Raw genomic sequence first — 27646 nt, forward strand, 5'->3', positions numbered from 1 at the left:
TCTGGGGAACAGAGGAGTGAAGAAATCTATTAGTCAAAAAATTGCAAGCTTTGGCAAGTCAATTAAAGAAAAGTACATAGCACCATAACCATACCATATCTGCAGTGGGATTTGACCTTATCTGGGAAGTCTCACTTGAAGAGTTGCAGTAGAACTATAATGTAATGAATAAAGATAATTAAATATATGGAGAAGGGATCAAAGAACATTCTTGTCATAGGGTTGAACTACGAAAAAAAAGAAAGACCAAAAGTCATTAGGAGAAAGAGGATAGTTTAAAATGAGGTGAAGGAAGTGCTAGGGATAATAATATAAAATCTGTATTTTTGGATTTCATCCATTTTTCCTGTCTCATAAATCTCTCCCCAAAGCAGGCCACAGAAACAAGAATGTCTTTTCTCCCAAGCAAGTCGGAGACATGAGTATCATTTTCCTGCCTTGGATTTGATCATAAAGTCTTCTGATGTACCTTGTCTATGATAACACTCATCTCAGAATACATCTTCTCTCTGCGAGAGGTCAAGATGGATCTCAATAGACAGGCTTCACAGGGAATCCATCTGTTGGCTTTAGATTAGCTAATTAGTTTGCTGTTAGTTGGTTAGTTTGTTGTTCTATCACTTTTTTTTTTTCCTGATCCTGGGTCTGGACACTGTCCCTGAGTTTCTTTTGCTCAAGGTTACTGTTCTACTGCTTGAACTACAGTAGCACTTCCAGCTTTTTCTGAGTAGTTGATTGGAGATAAAGTGTCTCACAGACTTTCTTGCCCAGACTGGGCTTTGAACCCCAATTCTCAGATCCCAGCTTTCTGAGTAGCTGGGATTACAGGCCTGAGCCACTGGCCCCCAGCTGTCCTATAATATTCTGATCTAGTTGTCTATGCTTCAGTCATGCCTATGCAATGAAGTCTTCATAAAACCCAGAGAGCTTCATGTGTGAATTCCCCAAGGGTAGACCATCTGGAGAGGGGGAAGTTCCAGGTGGCTTGTATACTTTGCCATATGCATCTCTCATTTGTATCTTTTGTGATAACCTATTGTCACAGTATTGCAATCTTTGACCTGTGGCTCACCAGCCTCAGAGCCATTTCCCTGGGGGAAATTACTCAGGGACATGTGGAAGCTGGCCACTGTGGGGAAAAAGTTCAAGCTAGGACATGGTTGAACCTAGATGCTATGGTGAGAAGAAATGGACTCATTTTAGATAACTGTTATTGGCCTTCTTGAGGAAACTTTGCTAAAAACTGGGAGAGTACTTTAGAGTCATTGTTTTTGATTTTAAATGTTGAAGAACTTGTGAACAACTTGTGTGAGTTGCTGCAGGACACAACTGTCTCTGGAAATAGAATCAACACAAATGGCTATGTGTTGACCATTTTCCTATTTAATGTCTGTGCATAATTTCCTCTTGGGGAACTGAATAGACAGAAGTCATATCAAAATTTCTGGGTCACTAAACCCAATCACATAACACAAAAACTGTGCCTTGGCCAGAGTATCTACTATGAGCTTTTATCCCCCAGAAACCTATTTAAAGACATTCCCTCCCTCCCTCCCTCCCTTCCTTCTCTCTCTCCCTCCTTCCTTCCTCCTTCCTTTCTTCTTTCTTTCCATCCATCCTTCCTTTCTCTCTTCCATTCTTTCTTTTAACTTCTCAGACTTCCTCTAAGTATCGCTGATCAACCTCCCCTTGAAGATGAAGACAGTTCCCTGACATTAGGCTGAGTGAAGGTTATCTTTTCAACTTTCCCCTATCTCAAGACCAAATTGCAATCTTTGACCTATGGCTCACCCAGTCATCTTTCAAATCTCTGTTAGCAGACTCAAGGGCCCAGGACCATCTACTGATGTGTGTAACTCACCTATTATCACAGTGGCATTGCAGGATGGATAAGTTAGGACTCAAGAAGACATTCCCTTTACAAGTTCAGGAACTACTTCCAGCAAGCGAACATTGATAAGATTAAGATAAAAGCTTACTGGGCCTGGAGTTTGGCTGAGTAATAGAGTGTTTGCCTAGCACACATGAAGACTCAGGTTTGATTCTTTGATACTACCTACATGGTGTCAGGCTGGGATTAATTTTTAGTTTTCTGCATGCCGCTGCTCAATTTTCCCAGCACCAATAATAAGCTATTTTTATTCCACTGTATATCTCTGTCTCCTTTGTCGAATATAAGTTGACTATACGTATGTGGTTTTATTTCTGGGTTTTCTGTTCCATTGATTTTCTGGTCTATTTTTTTTTTTTTGCCAATACCATGCTCCTTTTGTTATTATGGCTCTAGAATAGAGTTTGAAGTCTGGTATTATAATACCACCTGCATTGCTCTTTTTGTCTAGGATTGCTTTGGCTATTCTAAGTCTTTTCTTGTTCCATATGAACAAGATTGTATCTTCTATTTCAGTAAAGAATGTCCTTGGGATTTTGATGAGGATTGCATTGAATTTGTATATCAATTTGGGCAGTATGCTCACTTTCACTATGTTGGTTCTCCCTATCCATGAGCATGGGATGTCTTTCCATTTCCTGGTGTCCTCTTTGATTTTTTTCTTTAGGCTTTTATAGTTTTCATTAAATAATTCCTTTTATCTTTGGTTAGGTTAATTCCTAAATATTTTATTCTTTTGGGGGTTATTGCAAATGGGATCATTTTCTTGATTTCTCCTTCTGTTTGTGCACAGATGTTAAGAATTGTTATTTCTTCTTAATATGGCAAATTTATTAACATAGAATTACCATTTTAATCTCTTCTAATGTTAATTTGAAATCTACTTTGTCAGATCTGAGTATAGTTACTCCTGCTTGATTTGGGGATCTGTTTGCTTGGCAGTCTTTTTTCAGCCTTTCACTCTAAACCAGTCTTTGTTTTGTCAGTTAGCTGCTTTTTTTCTTTTCTTGTAGTCAACAGATGGCTGACTTCTAATGCAACTCTCCATTTATTGGAGAACTGAGTTTATTGAATGTTAAAATTGATAGTCTGTATTTGTTCCTGCCATAAAAAGTGTCATATTCTTTTTTACTCCCCATATTCCTGTCTATTCTTTTGGTAGTATTTGTTTTTCTCTACCTCTTTCAAGTTTACATTGGTGTTTCTCTTCTGTGAGCAGGTTGTCTTTGTGTGTCTGTTGTAGTTCTGGTGTAGTGACTATAAATAGCTTTAGTTATTATAAAATATTTTTATTTTCCCTTCAGAGCTTCAATGAGTGCTTTGTTAGAGTATTCTGGGTGAGCAGTTGTTTACTTTCAGTGTTTTAAATACAAAATTCTAAGCCCTTTTTGCTTTTCTGGTTCTGTTGAGAAATCTGCTAGTATTCTGATGGAATTTTCCCATACAGGTGATCTGCCTTTTTCTCTCTTAGAGCTTTTAGTAATTTTTGTTTTCTGTGTTTGATGTTTTAACTATGATATGTCATGGAGAATCTCTTTTTCTTGTCTACTCTCCTAAGTGTTGTAAAAGCTTCTTTCTATAGAGGCTTTTCTTAAGATTTGAGAAATTTTCTATTATTCTGTTGAATATATTTTCTATGTCTTTAGCAATCCTCTCCTCTCAGTCCTCAATACCCATAAGACATAAATTTGGTCTTTTAACTGAGCCTTGATGTTCTTGTAAACTTCTTTCGTATTTCTTTTATCTCTTTCCCCCCATATTTTCTTCTGACCTTTCTGCTATACCTATCCTATCTTCAAGCTTCGAAATTCTATCTTCTGTATCATGTACTCTGCTAGATCGTCTTTTTTTTTTTTAATCTCTTCCTTCAGTTTGGTTTTTCAAAAATATCTCTCTCTCTCCCCCTCTCTCTCTCTCTCTCTCTCTCTCTCTCTCTCTCTCTCTCTCTCTCTCTCTCTCTCTCTCTCTCTTCCATCATGGGACTTGAACTCTGGGCCTGGGCATTTTCCGTGAGCTCTTCATCCCTACCCCTTGAGCCACAGAGCCACTTCTGGTTTTTCTGGTGGTTAATTGGAGATAAGCAACTCACGGACTTCAGTGCCTGGGATGGCTTTGAACCTTGAGCCTCAGATCTCAGCCTCCTGAATAGCTAGGATTACTTGTGTGAGCCACCGTGGCCCAGCAGATTTCTCTTTATTGAGATCTCTTTTTCATGTTTTGCATTGACTTCCTTACTTCACTAATTTATTGGTATCTTCTTTTATTTCTTTTTTTATTGTAATTAGTAAAAGGGTTACATGATATTTGCCAGATAGAAGGTGCATTAATTCACATACATTGATACCCTTTCACATGTCTTGGTACCCATTACCCTCCCCCCCACTCTTCTTTTATTTCTTTTAGCTGTTTGGCTGTAGTATCTTGAGCTCATTTAGCTACCTATTTATATTTATATTTAACTTAGCTTTTTCTCTGTGTTCTTATTGAATTGCCTTAACCCTTTGCATATTCTGTGTTTATGTAGCTGCTTGTTTTAAGTCCTCTTTCATTTCATTGAACATCCTTATTGACAGCCCTTTGAATTTTACTTCATTGTCACTCTGTTCCTTTGTTCTATAATTGTTATTTTCTGGCAGTGTTATGTTTTCCTGCTTTCTTATATTTATTATAGCTCTGTGTTGGGTTTTATTTATTTATGGACCCTTTGTGATTTGGTCTTTTCCATTGCCTGATGTTTTGCTGGTGGAATGTTCTTTATATTCTTACTAGACTAAGTGTGTTAGGTATGTTGTTAGGTGTGTCTACAAGCCATTTCACACTGCTGGTATGGGAGTGTATCTTACCTCTAACAATTTCTCTACTTCAAAACCCAGCAAAATAAGTAAATATAGTAGGATACCACTGGTAGCTTTATCTGTACATCCGGTTGTGCTATATATACTGGGGGATGGATTTTTGTATAGTTCTATAAGAGTTACAACTATATTGTAAAGAAGGTGTGAGAAGAGATGTGGAATAAAGATGGTGAGATAGAGAATGGGATGTGATGGTTGGCAATGTTTGCCACTAGGACTCATTGAATCCGACTATATTGGAATCCTGTGTATGTTAGAGGGCCTTCTGGCAGCCCTTTTCCTTGCTCACATGGAGCTTAGGACAAGTTATTCATTGGATCTGAAAACCAATGTTGGCTTCTTATCTGGTTTCCTCTTGTGGAGCTGCTTTTCCTTTGAATGGAGATAACTTCTTTATGCCTTCAGGAAATCGCTGCCACAGAGTATCACTCAGGGTGTGTCGGACTTTTCTCATTTTCTTTCCTCTAAACCAGTCATACAGCTTTCTATATAGTTGAAGTGTTCTACTGGTGTATCAGATGTGTGGTCATATATGGAGATAAAAGAAAGAAGAAGCCGGGTGCAAAAATTAAGCTGGGTGCGGTGGCCTATACCTGTAATCCTAACTACTCAGGAGGCTGAGTTCTAAGAATCAAGGTTCAAAGCCAGCCCAGGCACTGAAGAATGTGAGACTCTTATCTCCAATTAACCACTAGAAAACCAGAAATGGTGCTGAGGCTCAAGGGGCAGGGCAGTAGCCTTGAGCTGAAGAGCTAAGGGTCAGTGCTCAGGCCCAGAGTTCAAGCCCCAAGACCCACAATAAATAAATAAATAAATAATAAAAATTAAGGCCCAAAACACCACAGATAACATGCAAAAACTTACATGTTTAGTTTGCCAGGACAAACTATCAAATCAGATAAAAGAAAAATGCATGATTCTCTGAAGTTTGGTCTAGTTATTTGTTATTTTAAAAGAACATCAAACTATTTTTTAAAAATATTAAAACATTGAAAAATAGGCATATTAAGCCTTAATTTAGTTTAAATATTTTCATATCAAACTAGAATTTATAATTTCATTTTTCTGATTTATTTTATTTTATTTTGTGTCAATACTGGGGCTTGAATTCAGGGATTTATACTTTCACTTGACTTTTTTTTTTTTTTTTTTGGCCAGTCCTGGGCTTGAGCTCAGGGCCTGAGACTTTCTCAAGGCTAGAGCTCTACCACTTGAGCCTCAGCACCACTTCCGGCTTTTTTGTATGTATGTGGTACCAAGGAATCAAACCTGGGTCTTCGTGCATGCTAGGCAAGCACTTTAACCACTAGGCCAAACTCCCGGCCCTGACTTTTTTTTTTTTTATGGCAGTCCTGGGCTTGGGCTCAGGGTCTGAGCACTGTCCTTGGAGTTTCTCAAGGCTAGAGCTCTACCACTTGAGCCTCAGCACCACCTCCTGCTTTTTTCTATGTACGTGGTACCAAGGAATTAAACCCAGGTTTTCCTGCATGGTAGGCAAGCACTCTACCACTAGGCCAAACTCCCGGCCCCACTTGGCTTTTTTTGTTGTTGTTCAAGACTAACCTTCTACAACTTGAGCCACAGCCATCCTTATATGTTTTTAGTGTTTTGTTTTGTTATTTTTGCCAGTCTTGAGGCTTAACCTCAAGGCCTGGACACTGTTCTTGAACTTCTTTTGTTCAAGGCTAGCGCTCTACCACTTGAGCTACAGAGCCAGTTCTGGCTTTGTCTGTGTATGTGGTACCAAGGAGTAGAACCCAGGTCTTCATGCATGCTAGGCAAACACTCTATCACCAAGTCACATTCCCAGCTCCTTATATGTTTTTTGTTGGTTTGCTTTTTGACTGTTTAATTGGAAATAAAGATCTCTTAGACATTTCTGCTTGGATTTGCTTTAGATTTTGATGTTCAGATCTTAGCCTCCTGAGTAGCTAGGATTAGGATTACAAGAGTGAGCCACCAGTGCCCCAGATATTTTCCTTATTTTAATGGAAGTTCATCAGTGCTCTCTTATAATAAAAAATATGTTCATCAATACTATCACCTATAATACTTTTGATGAAACTATTATTTAAAAAATACACACAAAGGGCTGGGAGTGTGGCTTAATGGTAGAGTACTTGCCTAGCATGTATGAAGCCCTGGGTTCGAGTCCTCGGTACCATATACACAAGCCAGAAGTGGTGCTGTGGCTCAAGTGGTAGAGTGCTAGCCTTGAGAAAGCCCAAGGACAGGGTACCGGCCCTGAGTTCAAGCCCCGGGACTGGCAAAAAACAAATATACACAAAGGCATATTTATAGGAGTAGATCTTATTCTTATGCCGTAGGCTTCATCGTGACTTCACATAGAGCATTAACCAGGTAGGTAGTACTTCCTGCTTTCTTCAGGGTGTGGCTTGCATTAGAATCTCACACAGAGCTTAGGCTGTTGTAATCTTGATAAACAGGTTCGATTATGATTCAGAATTGTATAATTTTTTTAAGTTTTGGTCAGAAATAGGGGTTTGAAAATCGTAAGATTTATAACTTTCTTGAGGGGAAAAAAACCCCCAAAGCTTCATTGGCTGTTGGAGCTTTCTATAAATTGCTCAAATTGAGTAATTTGGAAATTACTCAGATTGAGTGTAAAGGGAGGGCAAAGGCAGATTGCTGAGTGGTATAAGAGAGATAAAACTCCAGGGGGTGGGGGGAGGGAAATGGGGACCAAGACATGTGAAAGGGTATCAACGTATGGGAATTAATGCACCATCTATCTGGCAAATATCATGTAACCTTCTATTAATTACAATAAAAATATATGAAAAAAAGAGATAAAACTCCAGAGCTAGTGAGTGCTTTACAAGTGGCCACGTGGAAGTGAGCAGGCAGTAAGCCCTGGTCTATTATTAATGACATTCTTCAGGGTAGGGATGCACACACACTCACTAAGATTGTGAACTTGGTCTGGGAGGCGTCCTTAGCAAATGAGGGATATGATTGGGAGGCAACCAAGGGGAGGGACTACATCTTAAGCAGAAGAAAAGCCCAGATGCAAAAGCAAAGGGTTTGGGGCAAAAAGCACAGATGCTTTCTAAACCTGGAGCTGGGAGTCAGGCTTGTAAAAGAGGTGTGCAGAGAGAGGAAACATTGTGAACGGAAATAGTAAAGTGGGGTAAATATTTTTCTCACCAGGCAGACTCAAGCCTTGCGGGAACAAGTGTGCACTAGAAGCGGAAGGAGCAACTGTCATTTTTTTCTACACACCCAGGAGCCAGCACACTATGGACAGGCAAGTGAAGAGACGCCCCAGCTCTCTAGGAAAGAGGAGAGAGGAAACTTCCTTCCTTAGGATGCCACATTTCATTGTGTCCAGGGGTTGGGAGAAAGTGTGCTACTGAGGGGCTTCAAGTCTGAAATTTCTGGAGGGAAGGGTTTTGGAAATGAACTCTTGAGAGGTCCGATCCTAATGATTGTGCCTTAAAACCTAACAGATCTTAATGTTCCCTGCAAAACATTTGCCTGTTTATAGGGTGAAACAGACAACTGAAATCCTGCTGCATTTGTTACCTGCTGAAGTTGCTAACCTGAAGGAAGGCATCAATTTTTTTCGAAATAAGAGTACAGGGAAAGACTACATCTTCTACAAGAATAAGAATCACCTGAAGGCATGCAAGAACTTGTGCAAGCATCAAGGAGGTCTATTTATAAAAGACATCGAGGATTTAGATGGAAGGTATTGAAAAATCCTTTGCTTTCTGACAGACTTGGTATTATTAGGTTTGGGCAGGAAAGGGGTTCACCTCATTTTATTTTTCCTTATTTATAACTTTGAAAAATTATCTTTAGGTTTGTTGCACAAAGGGCTTGCAATTCAACCAATCAGTTTATAAGTACCATGCACCTTAAGCAGTGTCACCCCTTCTATCATTCTCCCTGGTCTTTCCCAGCCCCACCCCCCCTGAAGTTACCCCTTCCATTTCACATACCTACATTGAATATTACGACTGTAATTACTCTCCCTTCCTCTCTCCATTTGCCCACTCTTCCCTGGAAATTCCCCTTCAACAAAATAAATTTCAGTTTCCTGATATTTGATTCAGCTGTTCGTTAGGTTTTCAGAGGAGTTAGCTGTTCAGAGGAGTTTCCTGTTGATTTGAAAGGGAAAAAAAAAATCAGCTGATTGCTTCCCATAATAAGTTTTTTTGTTTTTGTTTGTTTGTTACCAGTCTTGGGCTTGTCCTTGGACTTTCTCAAGGCTAGAGCTCTACCACTTGAGCCTCAGCACCACTTTTGGCTTTTTTTTTTTTTCTATGTATGCGGTACCGAGAATCGAACCTGGGTCTTCATGCATGCTAGGCAAACACTCTACCACTGGGCCAAACTCTCACCCCCCATAGTAAGTTTTGTTAAGCTTTACTTGTACTTGTTTAAACTCTCTAAACCTCAATGTTGTATGTTTTACTTACATTTCCTCTCTTTCCAAGAAGTTTAGTTGCAAAGTTATCTTCAGCTTGTTAAAGAGTAAAACGTGTCGTTTTACAAGTCTCTCTCTGAATGGTTAGGGTTATATTATGTTTACAGATTTAAGCTTCCTGTATATTTCCTTCAGGCCTATGTAGGTGACAGGAAGGTAGCTTTCCTTCTGGACAGCAGAAAGGATTTTCTTGGCAACTTAGGTGTAATTACAAAACACAAATGGCAGAGACCTAGGTAGGTGTTCCTGCCCAGAACAGTGGTTCTTTTTATTTCTTAGAAGACCATTTGCTACCCTTCCCCCAACCCTCATGTAGAACACTGCAGAACTATTTTCAGCAACTGCTAAAAGGATAGTGGCACTGCCTGCCAGAGCCAGTAGGGTTCTTGTAATGCTGTGGGATTTTAGTCATTTGATGTAGGGCTTTAAAAAAATCTTCTATGTGTGTTGTCTGCCTTATTTCTTAAGTCCTGCGTAGGCATATCAGTGCTAGTGTACTTACAGGAAGCCAAACAGCCCAAGAGTTTCCTTCAATAATTGTTCAGAAATCATTTACTCAAGTCTAAAACGTTCACACACCTACACACAAGTGTGCTTTACCACATGTGTAATTTCACAACCCAGCCTCACATCTTGTTAGATTTTTTTTTTAAATAGCTGACCTGTGTCAGCTGACCTGAGTTTGTTTGGCTCCTCAGACGACAACTCAGTTAAATTTGCACTGGAGATAAACAATTGTATTGGTTAGGTTAGATAAGTTCATTTCAGGAGATTTCTTTGCTGGTTTGGTGCCTTACCATCTCCCCAGGGGACTGGGGCACTGGGGCCTCACATCCTTCACCCCGTCTAGGCTTCATTGCACTTTGGAGATTTCATGTTTCCTTTTCTCACTCCAATGTGCTCTTGGCTTACCAGTTAAAGAGGCAGTCAAGTAGATCTCCCCTGAACTGCCTGCCCCACCACCCACTAGCTGGACAATAAGCTTGGCAAGATTTATACCCTTCTGGGGATCAGTCTGTTGATCTATTTTTATTTATTTTTTTATTGGTCATGGGACTTCAACTCTGGGCCTGGACCCTGTCCTTGAGCTTTTCAGCTCAAGGACACAATCATACCCCTGGAGTCCCCTGAGTAGCTCAGAATACAGGCATGATTCACCACGCCCAGCTGTTGCTTCATTAAAAAAACAAAAACAAAAACCGTCTTGTCAGGTTCCTCAGCGGATAAGATCATGTCAAGCACGTTAAAAATATCTAAGAAAGGGGGCTTGGAGCATAGCCTAGTGGTAGAATGCTTGCCTCGCATGCACGAAGCCCAGGGTTCAATTCTTCACTACCACATACACAGAAAAAGCTGGAAGTGGCATCATAGCTCAGAGTGCTAATCTTGAACAAAAAGCGATCAAGGACAGTGCCTAGGCCCTGAGTTCAAGTCTCAGGACGGGCAAAAAAACCTATTATATATATACATATATATTCAAATATATATGTATATATGAGAATTTCATCTGATGGTATGTAATGAGCAAGTACCCAATAAATACTTAATTGTTCTTATGATGACAAGAGTTTCTTGTGTTGCTTGTGTTTAGCCTTGAGTTGAAAAAGCCAAGCAAGTATGTGAAGACTTGAATTCAAGGCCCAGTACACTCACTCTCTCTCTCTCTCTCTCTCTCTCTCTCTCTCTCTCTCTCTCTCTCTCTCTCACACACACACACACACACACACACACACACACACACACACACACACACACACACACACGAAAGCTGGAGTGGAGGAAGTTTTGCCACCTGTCCTGCTGTCTTTTCCTGTTAATCTGCCAGTAAAGAGCAGTGTGTTATTCTAGTCTAGCATGCTGAGTGAAATATTCTATCTAAATACCTGAAAGGCTGTTGGGTATTCATTAATGAGAAAGAATGGCATCAAGTAATCCTTGCTAAATTGATGTGTAGAATATACTTCCTGCCTTGTAAGTAAAGAGAACATTAAAAACTTGTTGATATAGCCAGGTGCTGGTGGCTCACACCTATAATCCTAGCTACTCAGTAGGCTAAGACCTGAGGATTGTGGTTCAAAGCCAGTTGAGGTAAGAAAGTCTGTGAGACCCTTCTTTCTGATTAACCACCTGCAATCCAGAAGTAGAGATACAGTTCAAAGTAGTGGAGCACTAGCCCTGAACAGAAGCGCTCAGGGTCAGAGCTCAGGCTTGAGTTCAAGCCCCACGACCACCACAACCACCAACAAACTTCTGGATATAGTCAAGCTTGGAAATGTCAGTATGATTTGCATATATGTTAAAGTAGATAGTTTCAGTTTTAGAAATTTGATGTTTCAGTGACTGGGCATGATGCATGCCTGAAATCCCAGCTCTGTCTCCAGCAGAGATGGGAAGATGGGAGAGATGAGAGGGATTTGAGGCCAATTTAGGCAAATCACGGAGTCATCTTGAAATAAAAACAAGCAGGGTGTAGCCAAGTAGACCTTTGGTCCCAGTTACATGGGAGGCAGAGGTCTAGAAAGATCATGCTCTGAGCCCAGCCCCAAACAAAAGCAAGATCCTACTTGAAGAATAAAGTAAAAATAGCATTTATCTAGCAAGTACAATGCCTTAAGTTCAAACTCTAGTGTGGAAAGAACAGAGAGAGAGAGAGAGAGAGAGAGAGAGAGAGAGAGAGAGAGAGAGAGAGAGAGAGAGAGAGAGAGAGAGAGAGAGAGAGAGAGAGCCCATACACAGTTCTTTTTCTGGCCTTTTCTGTGGTTAATTGGAGATGAGGCTCCTAGACTGGCTTTGAATCATGATCTGCAGATCTCAGCTTCCTGAATAACTAGGATTACATGTGTGAACAGCCAGAGCCTGACTACTTTTTACATTGACTGCTTTGTGAATTTAAGTATAATTTTTCTCCCTATCCAGGTATGTTAAATGCACCAAGCACAACTGGAAATTAGATGTAAGCACCATGAAATATATTAATCCTCCAGGAAGCTTCTGCCAGGATGAGCTGGGCAAGTATTATCAATACTGATCAATGTACTGTGCATCAGCACAGGGTATGGGGATCCTTTTCGTTGACTTCTGATTTCATGTGAAGCTTTGAATAGACTCTGATTTTAAATGGTTGGATCTTTCTATGTAGTTAACATAGAAAAATCCAAGAGGGTTTATTCACACATGCTTTCATTTTTTCATTCGTTTGATTAGCATTTATCGAGACCTTACTTTATGGAAACATATTGGATATAGGTGGATAAGAAAGTCATTGTCAATAACGTATCCATGCTGTGATGACCAAGAAAGTAAATAAGTAAAAATGATAATCTAATTTATATGAGTCTCAAGAGAAATATAGTGTGCTAGGGAATGGTGGGCTTTTTCATGTATTTTTATTGTAATTAATAGAAGGGTTTCATCAGATAAAAGGTGCATTACTTCACATACATTGATACCCTTTCTCATGTCTTAGTCCCCATTTCCTTCCCCCCACCCTCACCCCTCATCTTGTTTTCCCCCTTCCCCATCTTATTTAAAAAAAAACCAAATAAGCATATATACAATATATCAGATAACAAAGTGAGATACTGTAACAATGAGATAACCAAGGGACAGCAAAAGAGATGAGAAATAACATAGTACATTAAGGACAACAATCACTCGTTATTACGGCTTTTGTTTCTATATCCTGGAGGTCCTTTCATTTAGGGTCATCCTATATGGCCTCATGTATATAGGTTTTGCTCTATTGTAAGTTTCTGCTAGGAGAGACCAAGATTTCTACTGATTATGACAAATGAGAAATCATTGAGCCTATATTCCTTTGAGTCTGGCTTACTTCACTTAATATGATTTTTCCTTTTTTTCATATATATTTATTGTAATTAATAGAAGGGTTACATTATATTCTCCAGATAGAAGGTGCATTATTTCACAATATTGATACCCTTTTCCATGTCTTGGTCCCCATTTCCCTTCCCCAACCCCCTAATATTTTTTCTAAGTATTTCTATTGCCTTACAAATGGGATGATGTTGTTCTTTCTGACAGCAGCATAGAATTCCATTGTGTATAAATACCACATCTTGTTGATCCACTCATCAACTGAGGGACATCTGGGTTGGTTCCATATCTTTGCTATGGTAAATAGTGCTGCAGTGAACATTGTTGTGCTAGTGGATTCAATATGTCCTTGTTTCTGGACATTTGGGTAAATGCCAAGGAGTGGAATTGCTGGGTCATAGGGGAGCTCTATGTTTAGTCTTTTGAGGAACTGCCATACTGCTTTCCATAGTGGTTGAACGAGTTTGCACTCCCACCAACAGTGTAGTAGTGATCCCTCCTGGCCACATCCCCACCATCATCTGTTGTTATTAGATTTCTTGATCATGGCCATTCTAACTGGGGTGAGGTGAAATCTTAGAGTTATTTTGATTTGCAATTTTTTTATGGCCAGAGATGTAGAGCATTTCTTCATGTGTCTATAGGCCATTCTTATTTCTTTTTCAGAGAAGACTCTTTTAAGTCTTTGGCCCATCTTTTAATGGGATGGTTGTTTCTTTGGAGATTAGTTTTGGAGTGATTCAATTTTTTGAGCTATTGATATATTTTAGATATGAGGCCTTTGTCCGCTGTATGGTTGGTGAAGATCTTCTCCCACTCTGTAGGCTTCCTAATTAATTTACTAGCTATGTCCTTTGCCATACAGAAGCTCTGCAGTTTAATGCAGTCCCACTTCTCCAGACTTTCTCTGATTTGTTGTGTTTCTGGGTCCTTATTAAGAAAGTTTCAATTCATGCCAAAGAGATCTAATGTATCTCCTATTCCTTCTTGTAAAGTTTTCAGTGTATCTTCTTTTACCTCAAGGTCTTTGATCCATTTGGAGTTAATCCTGGTGCAGGGTGACAAAGAAGGATCCAACTTTAGTTTTCTGCAGGCGCTTAGCCTCTTCAACAAGTGTTGCTGGCAGAACTGGCTTTCTTTCTTCTATTTTTTTGGCTCCCTTATCAAAGATTAGGTGGCCATAGGTCTGTGGGTTAATATCTGGATCCTCAGTTCTATTCCACTGGTCTTCAGGCCTGTTCTTGTGCCAGTACCAAGCAGTTTTGGTTACTATAGCTCTGTAACAGTCTAAAGTTTGGTATTGATATTCCTCCTGCGCTGTTCTTTCTGCTGAGAATTGTTTTTGTTATACAGGGTCTTTTATTATTCCATATGAAAGTTTGGATTGCCTCTTCTTTCTTTAAAGAATGACATTGGGATATTGATGGGTATTGCATTGAATTTGTAGATAGCCCTTGGCAAGATTGTCATTTTCATGATGTTGATTCTTCCAATCCAGGAGCATGGGAGGTTTTTCACTTCCTCAGTTCTGCTTTAATTTCCTTTTTCAGGGTTTTAAAGTTTTCATCAAAAAGGTCCTTTACATTCTTAGTTCAGCTAATTCCTAGGTACTTTATTTTCTTTGAGGCTATTACAAAAGGAGTTGCTTTCCTGATTGTTGCCTCACTCCTCTCATTGTTGGCATATAGGAAGGCAGTTGATTTTTGAGGGTTAATTTTATACCCTGCTACCTCAGCAAAGTTTTGAATCAGCTCAAGCAGCTTGGGAGTGGAGTTTCTAGGGTCTTTAAATAACAGAATCATGTCATCTGCAAAGAGGGAAAGTTTCACTTCCTCTTTCCCTATTTGAATCCCCTTTGTGCTTGCTTCTTGCCTTATTGCTCTGGCTAGGAATTCTAATACTAGGAACAGTAGGTTTTATCTGTGGATAGTAATTTTGTCATGAGTCATAAAATATGACTAGTACTATGTTCATATACACAATCATCCCAACAATTTGAGGAAACTACAGTTTGGATAAAGAATGATGTACATGAAATTAGACAATACTTTGGGGGCAGGGTTAAGGGTATAGAGCTGATATATAATTCTCAGAATATTGGGTCTCTTTCTACTCCAAGCCTTCCTACTTAATGAGGACTAGAAATATGAGTATTGATCAACTCAGCACTATTGTCTCTATTTGATTAAAAGGTAAATTAGAACAAATCTCATTTTGAAGATGTTAATCAACTTCAATTATTCTAGATAATATATCCACCACATGTGCAGGTTTCATTTATATCCAGAGAGGGGGGAAGTGATGTAAACAAAAGTCCTTGATTTCTTTCAGTAAGAATTTGCCTTAAACAATCAGGTATTGGGTGTTTTTGGCCTCTGATTGAGCAAAGGATCACTTTTTATGATGGGCTGGGAGTCAGTTGCTTGGTTCCAAGGGTATGTTCTGTATTGGGTTATAATTTGTTTATAGATCAACCTAGGGTATAATTCCTATGTATTGGGTTGATTTGGGCCAAACTTTTATCACCAAAATATAATTTTAAGATATATTTTACTTAGTTTTTAAGCACTATAACTTGTTAAAATTTTCTTCTATCAGTAGAAAATGTTACTTTTTAGACACGTGTTGAGTTCTGCAAGATGATCAGAACTTCCCCAGACATAGAAGAAAGAGAAAGGCTTTCATCATGGAACAGCCTAAGCAGTGTGCTATGTGAATAAACAGGGTATAGTTTAATTGACTGGAGAGTAGGGTATGTACATTGAAGTAGTAAAATACCCGCATGGTTCCTTGGCAAAGGCCCATGGAAGCATTTGGCACATAACAGGATACGTGTGCTTCTCACGGACTCCCTTCATCTACCAATGGCCTGGATGCCTATCTTGATCATTTTTTGTGACCTGCAAATAATGTAATAAATATCCAATGACCCTTGCAGAACAAAGTTTTCCTGCCCTCGGTCTAAGTGATCACATCTATTCCTATGCTCTAAAGATCTCTATTCAAACTACATGGATGGTGATAGCACCATGGATGGCGATGCCCACCGTTTTTGATCAAATCCCTCAGCTCCAGAGGCTGATAGACAACGTATGCTTGATTTTAACAGATTTCTAAAGACATTCAAGCCCACAACCAAAAAAGACCATTTCTCCCTCTAGCCTATAAACAGCATCATATCTACTCAACTGACAAGAATCTGGGAGTTATCCTCAAGTGGTCTTTTTCCTTAAAATCCCTGTATTTAAATGATTAAGAAGTGGCATTTGCTCTATACAAAACACCTTACGGAGACTGTCTACTTCTTCTATCTGAGCATCTGAGCCTGAGTCATTGCCCACTTCTGCCTAGGCAACTGGCCTCCCTACATCACCCAATAAATCTCTCTCTGTCTCTCTCTCAGCAGTTTTGGGATTTGAACTTGCCAGGCAGGTGTTCTACCACTTGAGCCACCCCACTAGTGTATATCCATCCCTTTAAAGATCCAAACCAATTCACATCACTTTTCAACTCATCCAAACCCCTCCTTTCCAATGGCCTCCTATTATGCTTAAGAATATAAGTTACTGTAAGGGAACTGTGGGAGAAAATGAGGGAGGGGTTAACACTGTTCAAAAAAAGCCCTCATTACTGGATTTGTGTAACTCTCACCCCTCTGTACATCACATTTACAATAAAATTTAAAGAAAATAAATTATGGCAATTTAAGATGTTGAACCATTAGGCCATTAAAGATCGCTGTAAATTCTAAAAGAGAGAGAGAAAAAGAGAGGGGGGCGGGGGGGAGAGGAGAGAGAATATAGGTATTATTTGGCTCAGCAATCCCATAGCCAAGACCATATTCCAAGGAGACAGTTGCTGGCATATCAAAAAGACACTGCTGGCGGGCCCCAGTGGCTCATGACTATAATCTTAGCTATTCATTAGGCTGAGAATTGAGATTACTGATTCAAAGCCAACATGGAAAGAAAAGTTCCTGTGAGACTATCTCCACTTAACCACTCAAAAATCAGAAGTGGCACTGTGGCTCAAGTGGTAGAATACTAGCCTTGAACACAAAAAGGCTCAGGGAATATGCCTAGGCCCTGAGTTCAAGCTCCACAACTGACAAAAAAAGGACAGAGCATTAGGAATGTTCATTTGCAAGAATTTGTAAAGATAATGTTGAAGGAAATTAAAAGAATATTTTGGCATATAAAGCCAAAAATTAATTAATAAACATTCCATAGAGTATAGTTCATTTATGAAAAAGTGCATGTGGACAGTCTTGGCACTACTTACCTATGAGGTAGTTGAGCAAGGGTATACTCTGTTTTTAACATTATTTTGATATACTAAATGATAAGTATCTAGGCTATCCTCACCCACATGTCTGTTGTACCAACTGGAAATTATTTTGAAAAGAACCTTTCCCAGACCATCTCCACATTCCCTTAAAGACAGAGCAACCTCGGTCACACACTCCTGGAGACAAAATCCTACCCATTCTGCCTACCCAATCCCTCAGGGATACCAGGACTAGTAATTATTTTCTCCAGTAATTCCTAACCCTCAGTCTGTGGACCTAGCCCAGAAAGCACATGTTATTATCATGTTCATAGGAACTGATTGCAAAGCTATATAGATACCATTAACTTTATTTGGCACAATACTGATAAGAAACATAGGTTTAGCCATAACCATTTAGTAAATTAAAGAGTGATAAACTGTAACCTTTATGAATAGATAACACAGAACTATAGTTACTTAGGGCTTTATGAGACTATCCTCACTGTCTATTAGATAAGACCTGTATAAAGACACTATAACAAAGCGATGAAGGGTAAGGGTGATGGAACTTTCCGGTTCAGATTCTAGTCCTGGTTGTGTGGAGTTTGGTGCATTAATAAATCTCTTCATGCTTTACTTTCCTGAAATGTGGAGTTTATATTGTTGGGAGTCATCTGACTGCGTTGCTTTAAGAATGCCTAAGTTTAATACTTGTTGCAGTCTTACTACCTGAAACACAGAACATAGGATTCATTTGGATGTGTTTGTCTGCAATGATGATGTTCGCTGAGACTGAGCCTACAGGAGCAGGAAAGAGGGTTTCCCTTTCAGAAAAAAAATTGATTCGAGGAAAGGTCCCGGAGAGCCAAGCAGCCAAGATGTGTGACTTCACCGAAGACTAGACTGCAGAGTTCAAGGAGGCTTTCCAGCTGTTTGACCGAACAGGTGATGACAAGATCTTATACAGCCAGTGTGGGGATGTGATGAGAGCTCTGGGCTGGAACCCCACCAACGCTGAGGTACTCAAGGTCCTGGGGAACCCCAAGAGTGATGAGATGAATGTAAAGGTGCTCGACTTTGAACACTTCCTGCCCATGCTACAAACTGTGGCCAAGAACAAGGACCCGGGAACTTATGAGGACTATGTAGAAGGCCTTCCGGTGTTTGACAAGGAAGGGAATGGTGGGTGCTGAAATTCATCATGTGCTCATCACACTGGGTGAGAAGATAACTGAGGAAGAAGTGAGATGCTGGTTGCTGGGCATGAGGACACCAATGGCTGTATAACTATGAAGAGCTCATCTGGATGGTGCTGAATGGCTGAAGACCATCCCAGTATCCCCAAGCCTGTGCCTTGCCCCATGGGAGATTTTTATGTGGCCCTTGAAGCTTCCTAGGCTCCCTTGCCACAGCACACCTTTCCCATCTGGACTCTTGGATGTTTGGCATCAGCATTCACCTCAACAAATAAATTAGCTCTCTTTGCCCCCCCCCTGCAAAAATTGATTCATCTGGGAAATAGATTAAGGCTGAGAAATGATGCAGAGAGCATTATTATTATTATTATTATTATTATTATTATTATTATTGTCATGGGACTTGAACTCTGGGCCTGGGCCCTGTCCCTGAGCACTTCAGCTCAAGGCTACCACCCTACCCCTGGAGCCACAGCCCCACTTCCAGTTTCCTGATGGTTAATTGGAGATAAGAGTCTCATGAACTTTTGTGCCCTGGCTGCTTTTGAACCATGATCCTCAGATCACAGCCTCCTGAGTAGCTATGATTACAGGTGTGAGCCATCTCACCCAGCCTCTGGCATTAACTACTATGTCAGGTGAAGGGAAAGGGCAAAGATGGCAGAAAGGCCTCTGAGAGAGAGGAAATAAAAATCCCACTGAAGTCCAGCCATCTCAATGGAACAACTGCCTTAAGAATGTGCAATTGGTTGAAGCAATCTAGAGGTGAGGCTCACCTAATAAAGAACACATGTATAGCATGCACAAGACCTGAATTTAAGGGGCTGGGAGTTTGCCCTCTTGTAGAGTGCTTGCCTAGCACGCACAAAGACTAGTGTTTTTCCTCGGAAACATACACAAAAAGCCAGAAATGGTGCTGTGGTTCAAGTGGTAGAGAGCTTGCCTTGAGAAAGCTCAAAGACAGTGCTCAGGCCAAGTTCAAGCCCCAGGACTGAAAAAAAATGCCAGGAAGAGGGACTATTAAAAAATTGGAAGGGGAGAGTTAGAAGCGTAGGTGAATTTGGTAAATGCTTGCTGTTTGTCTATGGAAATACCACTGTGAGTCTCGTTTTGTCCAAATTTGTTTGAATAAAACTATGAAACAAAGAATGTGCAATTGTGTTAACAGAGTTCGCTTTCAGTTCAGTGCTGCTAACATTGAAATTATTTCATACCATACCTAAGGAAGAGAAGAAGCTAGGTGCCAATGGTTCATGCCTGTGATCCTAGCTACCCAGGAGGCTGAGATCTGAGGAGTAGGATTCAAAGAATACCTGTGAGACTTAATTCCAATTAGGTACTCAAAAACCAGTAGTGGAGCTGTGGCTCAAAGTGCTAGAGTGCTAGCCTTGAGCAAAATCGCTCAGAGGCAGTACCCAAGCCCTGAGTTTAAACCCATGATTGATCAAAATTAAAAGAGTGAGCAAAAGAGAGAGAGAGAGAGAGAGAGAGAGAGAGAGAGAGAGAGAGAGAGAGAGAGAGAAAGAGAGAGAGAGAGAGAGAGAGAAGAAGAAGAAGAAGAAGAAGAAGAAGGAGGAGGAGGAGGAGGAGGAGGAGGAGGAGGAGGAGGAAGAAGAAGAAGAAGAAGAAGAAGAAGAAGAAGAAGAAGAAGAAGAAGAAGAAGAAGAAGAAGAAAGAAGAAGAGAGAAAAGAAAGGAGAGAAAATGAAGAGAGAAGAGAAGAAGGGAAGAAGAGAAGAGAAGGAAGGCAGGGTCCATCTAGCTAATATGTTATCAACCAGGAGTAATTAGTTGTTTTGTTATTATGCAAAATATGTACCCATAATTAGAAACCTGGAAATCAGAAAAGTAAAAGGAAGAACCTTACCTATTCTCTCATCATTTAAATAGCTTTGATATATTTTATTACAGTCTTTCACACTGTTCTAATTCTCCTCCTCCACTTCTATCTCTAGCTTCTCCTCTCTTTTCTTCCTTCCCCTTCACCTGGCTCTTCCTTTAGTGCTCCTCCATCTGTTCCTTCTCCCCCTTGAGAAATAACTGATGAACCATTTAAGTCGCTCTTTAGAAAGTGTGTATCTTAATGATTTGTATTAAAGTCAGTTATACAACCATAACTGAATTTCTAAAACATTTCTACTACTCCAACAAGAACTCTTGTAACTTTTACTCATCACTTCGCATCCTTCAATTTCTTCTAGCCTCTGGCAATCAGGGATCCACCTTCTATATTTATGGATTTTCCTTTTTTGGATATTTCATTCTTAGTGTGTAGATTTTTTTCTCCTCAGGGTCTCAAGATGGTTGCTGCATCTGTAGATGCAAATAAGAAAGGGAAAAGTTGAAAGGTAAATGGTGCAGACACCTTTTTGTTTTATTCCAGTTTGTCAGGTACTGGTGGCTCAAGCCTGTAATCCTATTTTAGAGGCTGAGATCTGAGGATTGTGGCTCTAAGCCAACCAGGGCAACAAAATCCATGAGACTTTTATCTCCATTTAGCTACTGAAAGGCCAGAAGTAGAACTGTGATTCAAATGGTAGAGAGCTAGGCTTCAGGGATTGTTCAGGGACAATTCTAGGCCCTGAGTTCAAGTCCCAGAACCAACACAGACACACACACAGCATTCCTTTAAATACCACTAGAATTCATGTACTTTCTGGGACCCTAGAAATGCATGATAAGCATGTCATAGATGGACCTATCACCACCCTTAATAAGATTAGAATGGTAAGGACAAGGGCTGGATGTCTGCAGCTCCCTGCCGTGTTTTTCACCATTTGTTTAAGATTCTCTGTGGATCTTTCATTGCTGTAAAAAAAAAAACTCCCAGACCATTTGGCATGGTTAACTAGTGTTCTTCATGACCAACTCAGATGAGTCTGTTTATTGTGCCTGATGGAACACAGATTTCCTAGGCTACAAATTACCAGACATTTTGTGATACTCAACTACCCTCCGCCCGTTTGCCTTTGACTATGTGGTCTCTCACCCTTTTTGATCCATTATCGTATATCTGTATTCCCCCCCACCAAACAACTCCTTTTGCATGTTTAACTAGAGGACTGTTTTTATTTAAAATCTGCTTGGTGTTTGTAGGCAGATCAGATATTCCTTTCTGTGCTCTCAGAGCACCACACATTCGTCTCTTTTACTTTATTACAATAAAGATTGTGTGTTTGTGTGTGCCTGTGTTTTTTTCCTTATATGACTGAGATTCCTGTGTTGCTTAAAGTGTAATGTGAATAAGGGAAGTGATTGGTATTTGCCAAATGTGTCTCAGGATTGACTCAAGTGAATGTTTCCTTTGATTTTTGGCACCATACTCAAGACCATATGTGGCTGTTTCAGTGATACCCTACTAATGCTTTCATTACAACTCTTGATTTATTTCTCTTTGGTTCCAGTTGTTGAAATGGATGAAAACACTGGTCTTTTACTTCTAGAACTGAACCCTCCTAATCCTTGGGATTCAGATCCTAGGTGTCCTGAAGATTTGGCATTTGGGGAAGTACAGGTAAGTAACATAAAAATGATCATATTCTTAATAACACAACAATAAAATATAGCATAAATAAAGTACTAAACTTCAGTGTCAAATTCTCTCCCAATAGAGAGTCGTGTAAAACTATTATAAGATGTTTAGAAATTATCCTTTATATCACATTCCTGTCAGGCAGAATTATGCATTTAGTTTGTTTGCTTATAACAAAATACCCAAGGTTAGGTACCTTGTAGAAGAAAAAGAGGTTGATCCAACTCACATTGCTATAGCTTCAAGATTATGGCACTGGCTTCAGTTCAGCCCTGGAGAATGTTCACATTGGAGACTATTGTAATGGCTGGAGTGGGTGGGAATGTCACATACGGCATAAAGAAAAGAGAACCAAACATGGCCAGGAGGAATCCCTACTACACTGTTGGTGGGAGTGCAAACTCATTCAACCACTGTGGAAAGCAGTATGGCAGCTCCTCAAAACATAGAGCTCCCCTATAACCCTGCAATTCCACTACTTGGCACTTACCCACTTGTCCAGAAACAAGGACATATTGAATCCACTAGCACAACGATGTTCATTGCAGCACTATTTACTATAGCAAAGATATGGAACCAACCCAGATGCACCTCAGTTGATGAGTGGATCAACAAGATGTGGTATTTATACACAATGGAATTCTATGCTGCTGTCAGAATGATATCACCCCATTTGTAAGGAAATGGAGTTAGAAAAAAATCATGTTAAGTGAAGTAAGCCAGACTCAAAGGAACATAGGATCAATGGTTTCCCTCACTTGTCATAATCAGTAGAAACCTTGGGCTCTCCTAGAAGAGATTTACAATAGAACAAAACCTAGATCATAAGGCTATATAGAATGACACTAAATGAAAGGACCTTCAGGATATAGAAACAAAAGCCATATAACGAGTGATTATTGTCCTTAATGTACTATGTTATCTCTCATCTCTTTTGCTGCCCCTTGGTTCTCTCATATTGTTATAGTATTTTACCTTGGTATCTGATATATTGTATATATGCTTATTTGGTTATTTGAAATAGGATAGGGAAGGAGGGAAAATAAGATGAGAGGCAGGGGTGGGGGGGACGAAAATGGGGACCAAGACATGAGAAAGCCTATCAATGTATGTGAAGTAATGCACCTTCTATCTGGTGAATATAATGTAACCCTTCTAATAATAAAAATATATGAAAAAAAGAGAACCAAGAGAGGTCACTGTAATAGCACATTCTGTACAATAGCACATCCTCAAGGGAACTAAATGGATCTAACAAGAACTGCAGTCATCTTTTCTGAGAGGACAATGTCTCAAGTGACATACTTGATCTCCCAGTAGGCTCCGTCTCTTGAAGGTCCCATCACTTCTGGACAGTATTCTGGACACTAAGCATCCATCACAAAACATTTAAGGAACAGCCACACTCAAATCACAACATCTTTGCATCTTACTATCCAATCTTCTACAAATATTCGTGTACTTTTTCCCCTAATGCTAGAAGAGAGTTTCCTTTAGAAGAAATACTTTAGTACTTTGGAAAAGGCAAGTAAGCAAACATTTATCTTTCCACGTTTCAGAAGCTTGTGTATATTTGAACAGGTGCTTTTGAAAAGAAACAAATGGGAACACATCCAAAATTGACATACAGAAAATAACTTGCTTCCTTGACCTCTCCTCAATTTTTGTTGACTTTCCACACCAGTATTCCTGTTCCTTAGCTGCTTTTCCATGCATTCTTTCCTACAGAATGCATTGAGCTGAGGGAGGCAAAGGAATGAGGACTGGGTTTGGAATTCTCCCTTCTGCATCTTTCTATAAGTCATGGCAGCCATTCCCAGAAAATGATCAGGTCATGAGACTGGTCATTTAGAAGAGAACACCAGACAGCTCTCTTTAGCTGGTTAACAGTCCAGTCTGACAACATCTACCCACCTAACTCATTGGAAATCATTCATTTCTGTTTTCCCTTGTGAGTATGATTTGAAGAATTGGTCACAAAATGTTCTCTTATGTGAATAAGTGTTTAGGAACTAATTTAAATAGATTCAAACTAGATAAGCCAACTGGTTTGACACTGAAAACCAGACATGAGAATTTCCATTTTAAGAAGGTCATGACCCGCACTGGGAGTTGTATTCTTTTTTTTTTTTTTTTAATTTTTTTTTTTTGCCAGTCATGGGCTTGAGCTCAGGGCTTGAGCACTGTCCTTGGACTTTCTCAAGGTTAGAGCTCTACCACTTGAGCCTCAGCACCATTTCTGGCTTTTTTTTTTCTATGTATGTGGTACCGAGGAATTGAACCCGGGTCTTCGTGCATGCTAGGCAAGCACTCTACCACTAGGCCAAACTCCCGGCCCCTGGGAGTTGTATTCTGTTTAAGGATCCTGTCAAATTGTAGTAAAGCCTAAGATCAAATTGCTTCACAACAAAGTTCTTTACTTGACATACTGAAGTAGCCAATTCTTGCACTTAGCATTAATGATTACTAATAATTTTAATCATAGGAATCTTGCTTACTTCTAACAGATAACATATCTCACTCATGCCTGCATGGACCTCAAGTTGGGAGACAAGAGAATGATATTTGATCCTTGGCTAATTGGTCCTGCTTTTGCCCGAGGATGGTGGTTGCTCCATGAGCCTCCATCTGATTGGCTGGAGCGGCTGTGCAAAGCAGACCTAATTTACATCAGCCATATGCACTCAGATCACCTGAGGTAATAAACCCTGAACACCCAACTCCTAAGATACTGTTACAGCAAAGGCATCATCTTTGGAAGTAGATTGGTTTTGAGATAATGAAAAGAGGACCCATTAAAGAATAATATCTACATTTATCTAGTAATTTACACCACTGGTAGTAAGAAAGGTACTATTCTGAGAAGGGTAAGGTTAAAAATCTCACTTTGCATCCTCAGGTCACTTGGCACAAACCCGGCTTAAGGGTCATCAAAGCTAGCACATTAAAATGCCAGTGTCCCCAGGCATGCTGATACATGTCCTCAATTCCAACACTAAGGAGGCTGAGGCAGGAGGATCATGAGTTCAGCCTGAGGTATACAGTGAGATCCCAGCCCAAAGAAAACCCAATAGCATAAACAAAACAAAAATAAAAACTGAATGAAAGTGTTAATGAACCAGTGCAAATATCTGGGGCTTTGTCAGTGTTATATCTCACTGGACTTTACCATTACAGTCTAAGAGCAGCTATAATCTTAAAATGAGAATAAGACCTATAATTTAATATGACATTTAAATACCATATTTTTCCTATACCATTAAAATTATTGTCCCTTTGATTTTCTTTACAATCATATAGAAAAGTAAAAATCATCCTCAATTTGGCTCACACACTGTAATTTGCCAAGCTTATTGTGCCTCTAGATTTTATTTATCACTATTGAATGAAAACAGTGTGATATTGATCATCAATCAGGAACTTCTGTAACTCAGGCAATCAAAAGAAGAACTTTTCATTTAACACATTTTTTTTGAATGAACCAAATTAGAAGAGCAAAGATTACATATCTAAAATCTTTGCTTAAATACAGGGTCATTTTTCTTCATCAAGGTTTAGAAGTTAAGTGCTTTTCTGGGTTACCAATATATGCACATAGCAACCCCCACAATGTACTAATAATGTAACTTCACTTATCCCAGGGTCCGACATGACAAAGTTTTTATGTAGAACACATTGTGATAGAAATGTCCATTGGTTAAGGATAATACATTGGTGAGTGGTTGACTGGACTTTGATTTGCTATTCCCAACCATATGAGAACTCTAAGTCATAAATGTGCTCTGAAATGTTTTCAGAGGGAGCAGTTTAAGTTATAGTAGAAGTATAATAATAGTGTGTACATGAAGAGATTGATTCATAGAGTCTGTTATAAGATGTAATTGCCTAAAGTCTTAATGAGTTACATTCTGTAGGAAGGCTGAATTGTTTTTTGTTGGGGGGGGCGAGTTTAAGAAAATGTCATATATAGGCTTCATTTGAAATGGTCCCTCACTTCTAAAGAAATGAGCTGGGGAGGTGGTTAACTACCCAAGTTCCTGTGTAGATAGTGATGTGAAGCAGCAGCTGGATTCTATTTCTGGTCTGGTGCTATGGTTTGGTTGCATCCAAAATAACTGTTCTAAAATTTGATTTCCCTTTTGTAACCTAGCCATGAGGTATGTACAGTTTTTCCCAGGGTTACCTCCATGAGAGATTTTCCTCATGGATAAAAGCAAGTTCTAAGTATAGACACAAGCAAGCAAAAGTATAATAAAACTTTTGTATAGGTCACCGGACCTATGTTCACTTACAATACTGTTCATATTTTACAACCCTTTTTCTTAGTTACATGTATGTATATACACAACTATATGTATCTATGTATATATGTATGTATGCTTGTTATTCCACTCTTATTTCAACAGGATTCTCTTAGGAATAATGTTCTATATGACAGTACTGTTCTCATAGCTACAAAGTAAGTTCATTGTTAGCATTAAGAAAAATTTTATTAAAATTACTATCTCAAAAACAAAGGTCATATAGTTAGGAGTGTTTTAACCACTGGCCTAAAAAACAGTTTGTTTTCAGGTCCTTATACAAAGCCACCAAGTGCTAGAACACCTGTATTTACCTACAGTGTCATAATAGGTTGTGTAATATATTGTGTTGACAGGAGTTTATCACAGTAATATTCACAAAGCTTGCAACTTTTACTCTGTATTATTTCCTTGTCAAGTCGTTAGTTTTAGACTCAATAGGATTGAGCTAGTAAGTTCTGAGGTCTTTTGGCTCTAATTCTACTTATTCCCAAATCATAGTAACAAAGGAAGAGTCAAGGGGCTTCAGTGACTAATCTTTATTCAAAGAAATGTGATTTTATTAGGTAAATATATGACAAAAGAGAAATTAGTAGATTTGAAAAAGAATCACCAATGATTAGAAAACCCATAGTAAGTGTCTATTTTAGAATAATTTATCCTAATTGTCAAGTCTATGTCCAGAGATTTGGTATGCTCCAAGAATTGTTGAGGTTTTGGTTTTTTTTTTTTTTTTTTTTTGCCAGTCTGGTGCTTGAATTCTGGGCCTAAACACTGTTCTTGGCTTTCTCAAGGCTAGAGCTCTACCACTTGAGCCACAGCACCACTTCCAGCATTTTTTCTATGTATGTGGAACCAAGGAATCAAACTCCAGTCTTCATGCATGTTAGGGAAGCACTCTACCACTAGGCCAAACTCCCAGCCCCAAGGTTTTAAATGTTTTGGAAGAGAAAACTTATCTCCCCCTATACCAGATAACAGTGTTGATACAAGGTACTAATACAGTTGATATGTGCTGGTATGTTGATGTTTTTCATACATTTCATTTCACCTGACATCATTCCATTATTCTCCAACTGCTAGCCTGATTGTTTTGTTTTGTTGACTGTGGGCTTGAACTCTAGGCCTGGGTGCTGTCCTTGGGCTCTTCAGCTTGTCTACCACCCTACCATTGGGCCTGGGCATTGTCCCTGAGTTCTTAAGCTCAAGGGTACCACCCTACCCCTTGAGTCATAGCACCACTTCCAGTTGTCTAGTGGTTAATTGGAGATAAGAATCTCATGATATTTAGTGTCCAGGCTGGCTTTGAACCG

At 39.4% G+C, this 27646-nt stretch overlaps 1 protein-coding gene and 1 pseudogene across 1 annotated transcript in view; both read left to right on the plus strand.

Moving 5' to 3' along the window:
* The window catches only part of LOC150048318 (cytidine monophosphate-N-acetylneuraminic acid hydroxylase-like), a 137164-nt gene that overhangs the window by 39525 nt on the left and 69993 nt on the right, over window positions 1-27646 (plus strand). The window contains 4 exon segments of the mRNA XM_090355276.1: window positions 8217-8458; window positions 12116-12207; window positions 21905-22014; window positions 24540-24730. Of these exon segments, the coding sequence (XP_090211402.1) occupies window positions 8217-8458; window positions 12116-12207; window positions 21905-22014; window positions 24540-24730 (635 nt within the window).
* On the plus strand, window positions 18184-18629 carry LOC150048319 (myosin light polypeptide 6 pseudogene; annotated as a pseudogene).

This window comes from Megascapheus bottae, chromosome 22 (genome assembly GCF_031878675.1).
Source record: "Megascapheus bottae isolate mThoBot1 chromosome 22, mThoBot2.hap1, whole genome shotgun sequence".
Lineage (NCBI taxonomy): Eukaryota > Metazoa > Chordata > Mammalia > Rodentia > Geomyidae > Megascapheus > Megascapheus bottae.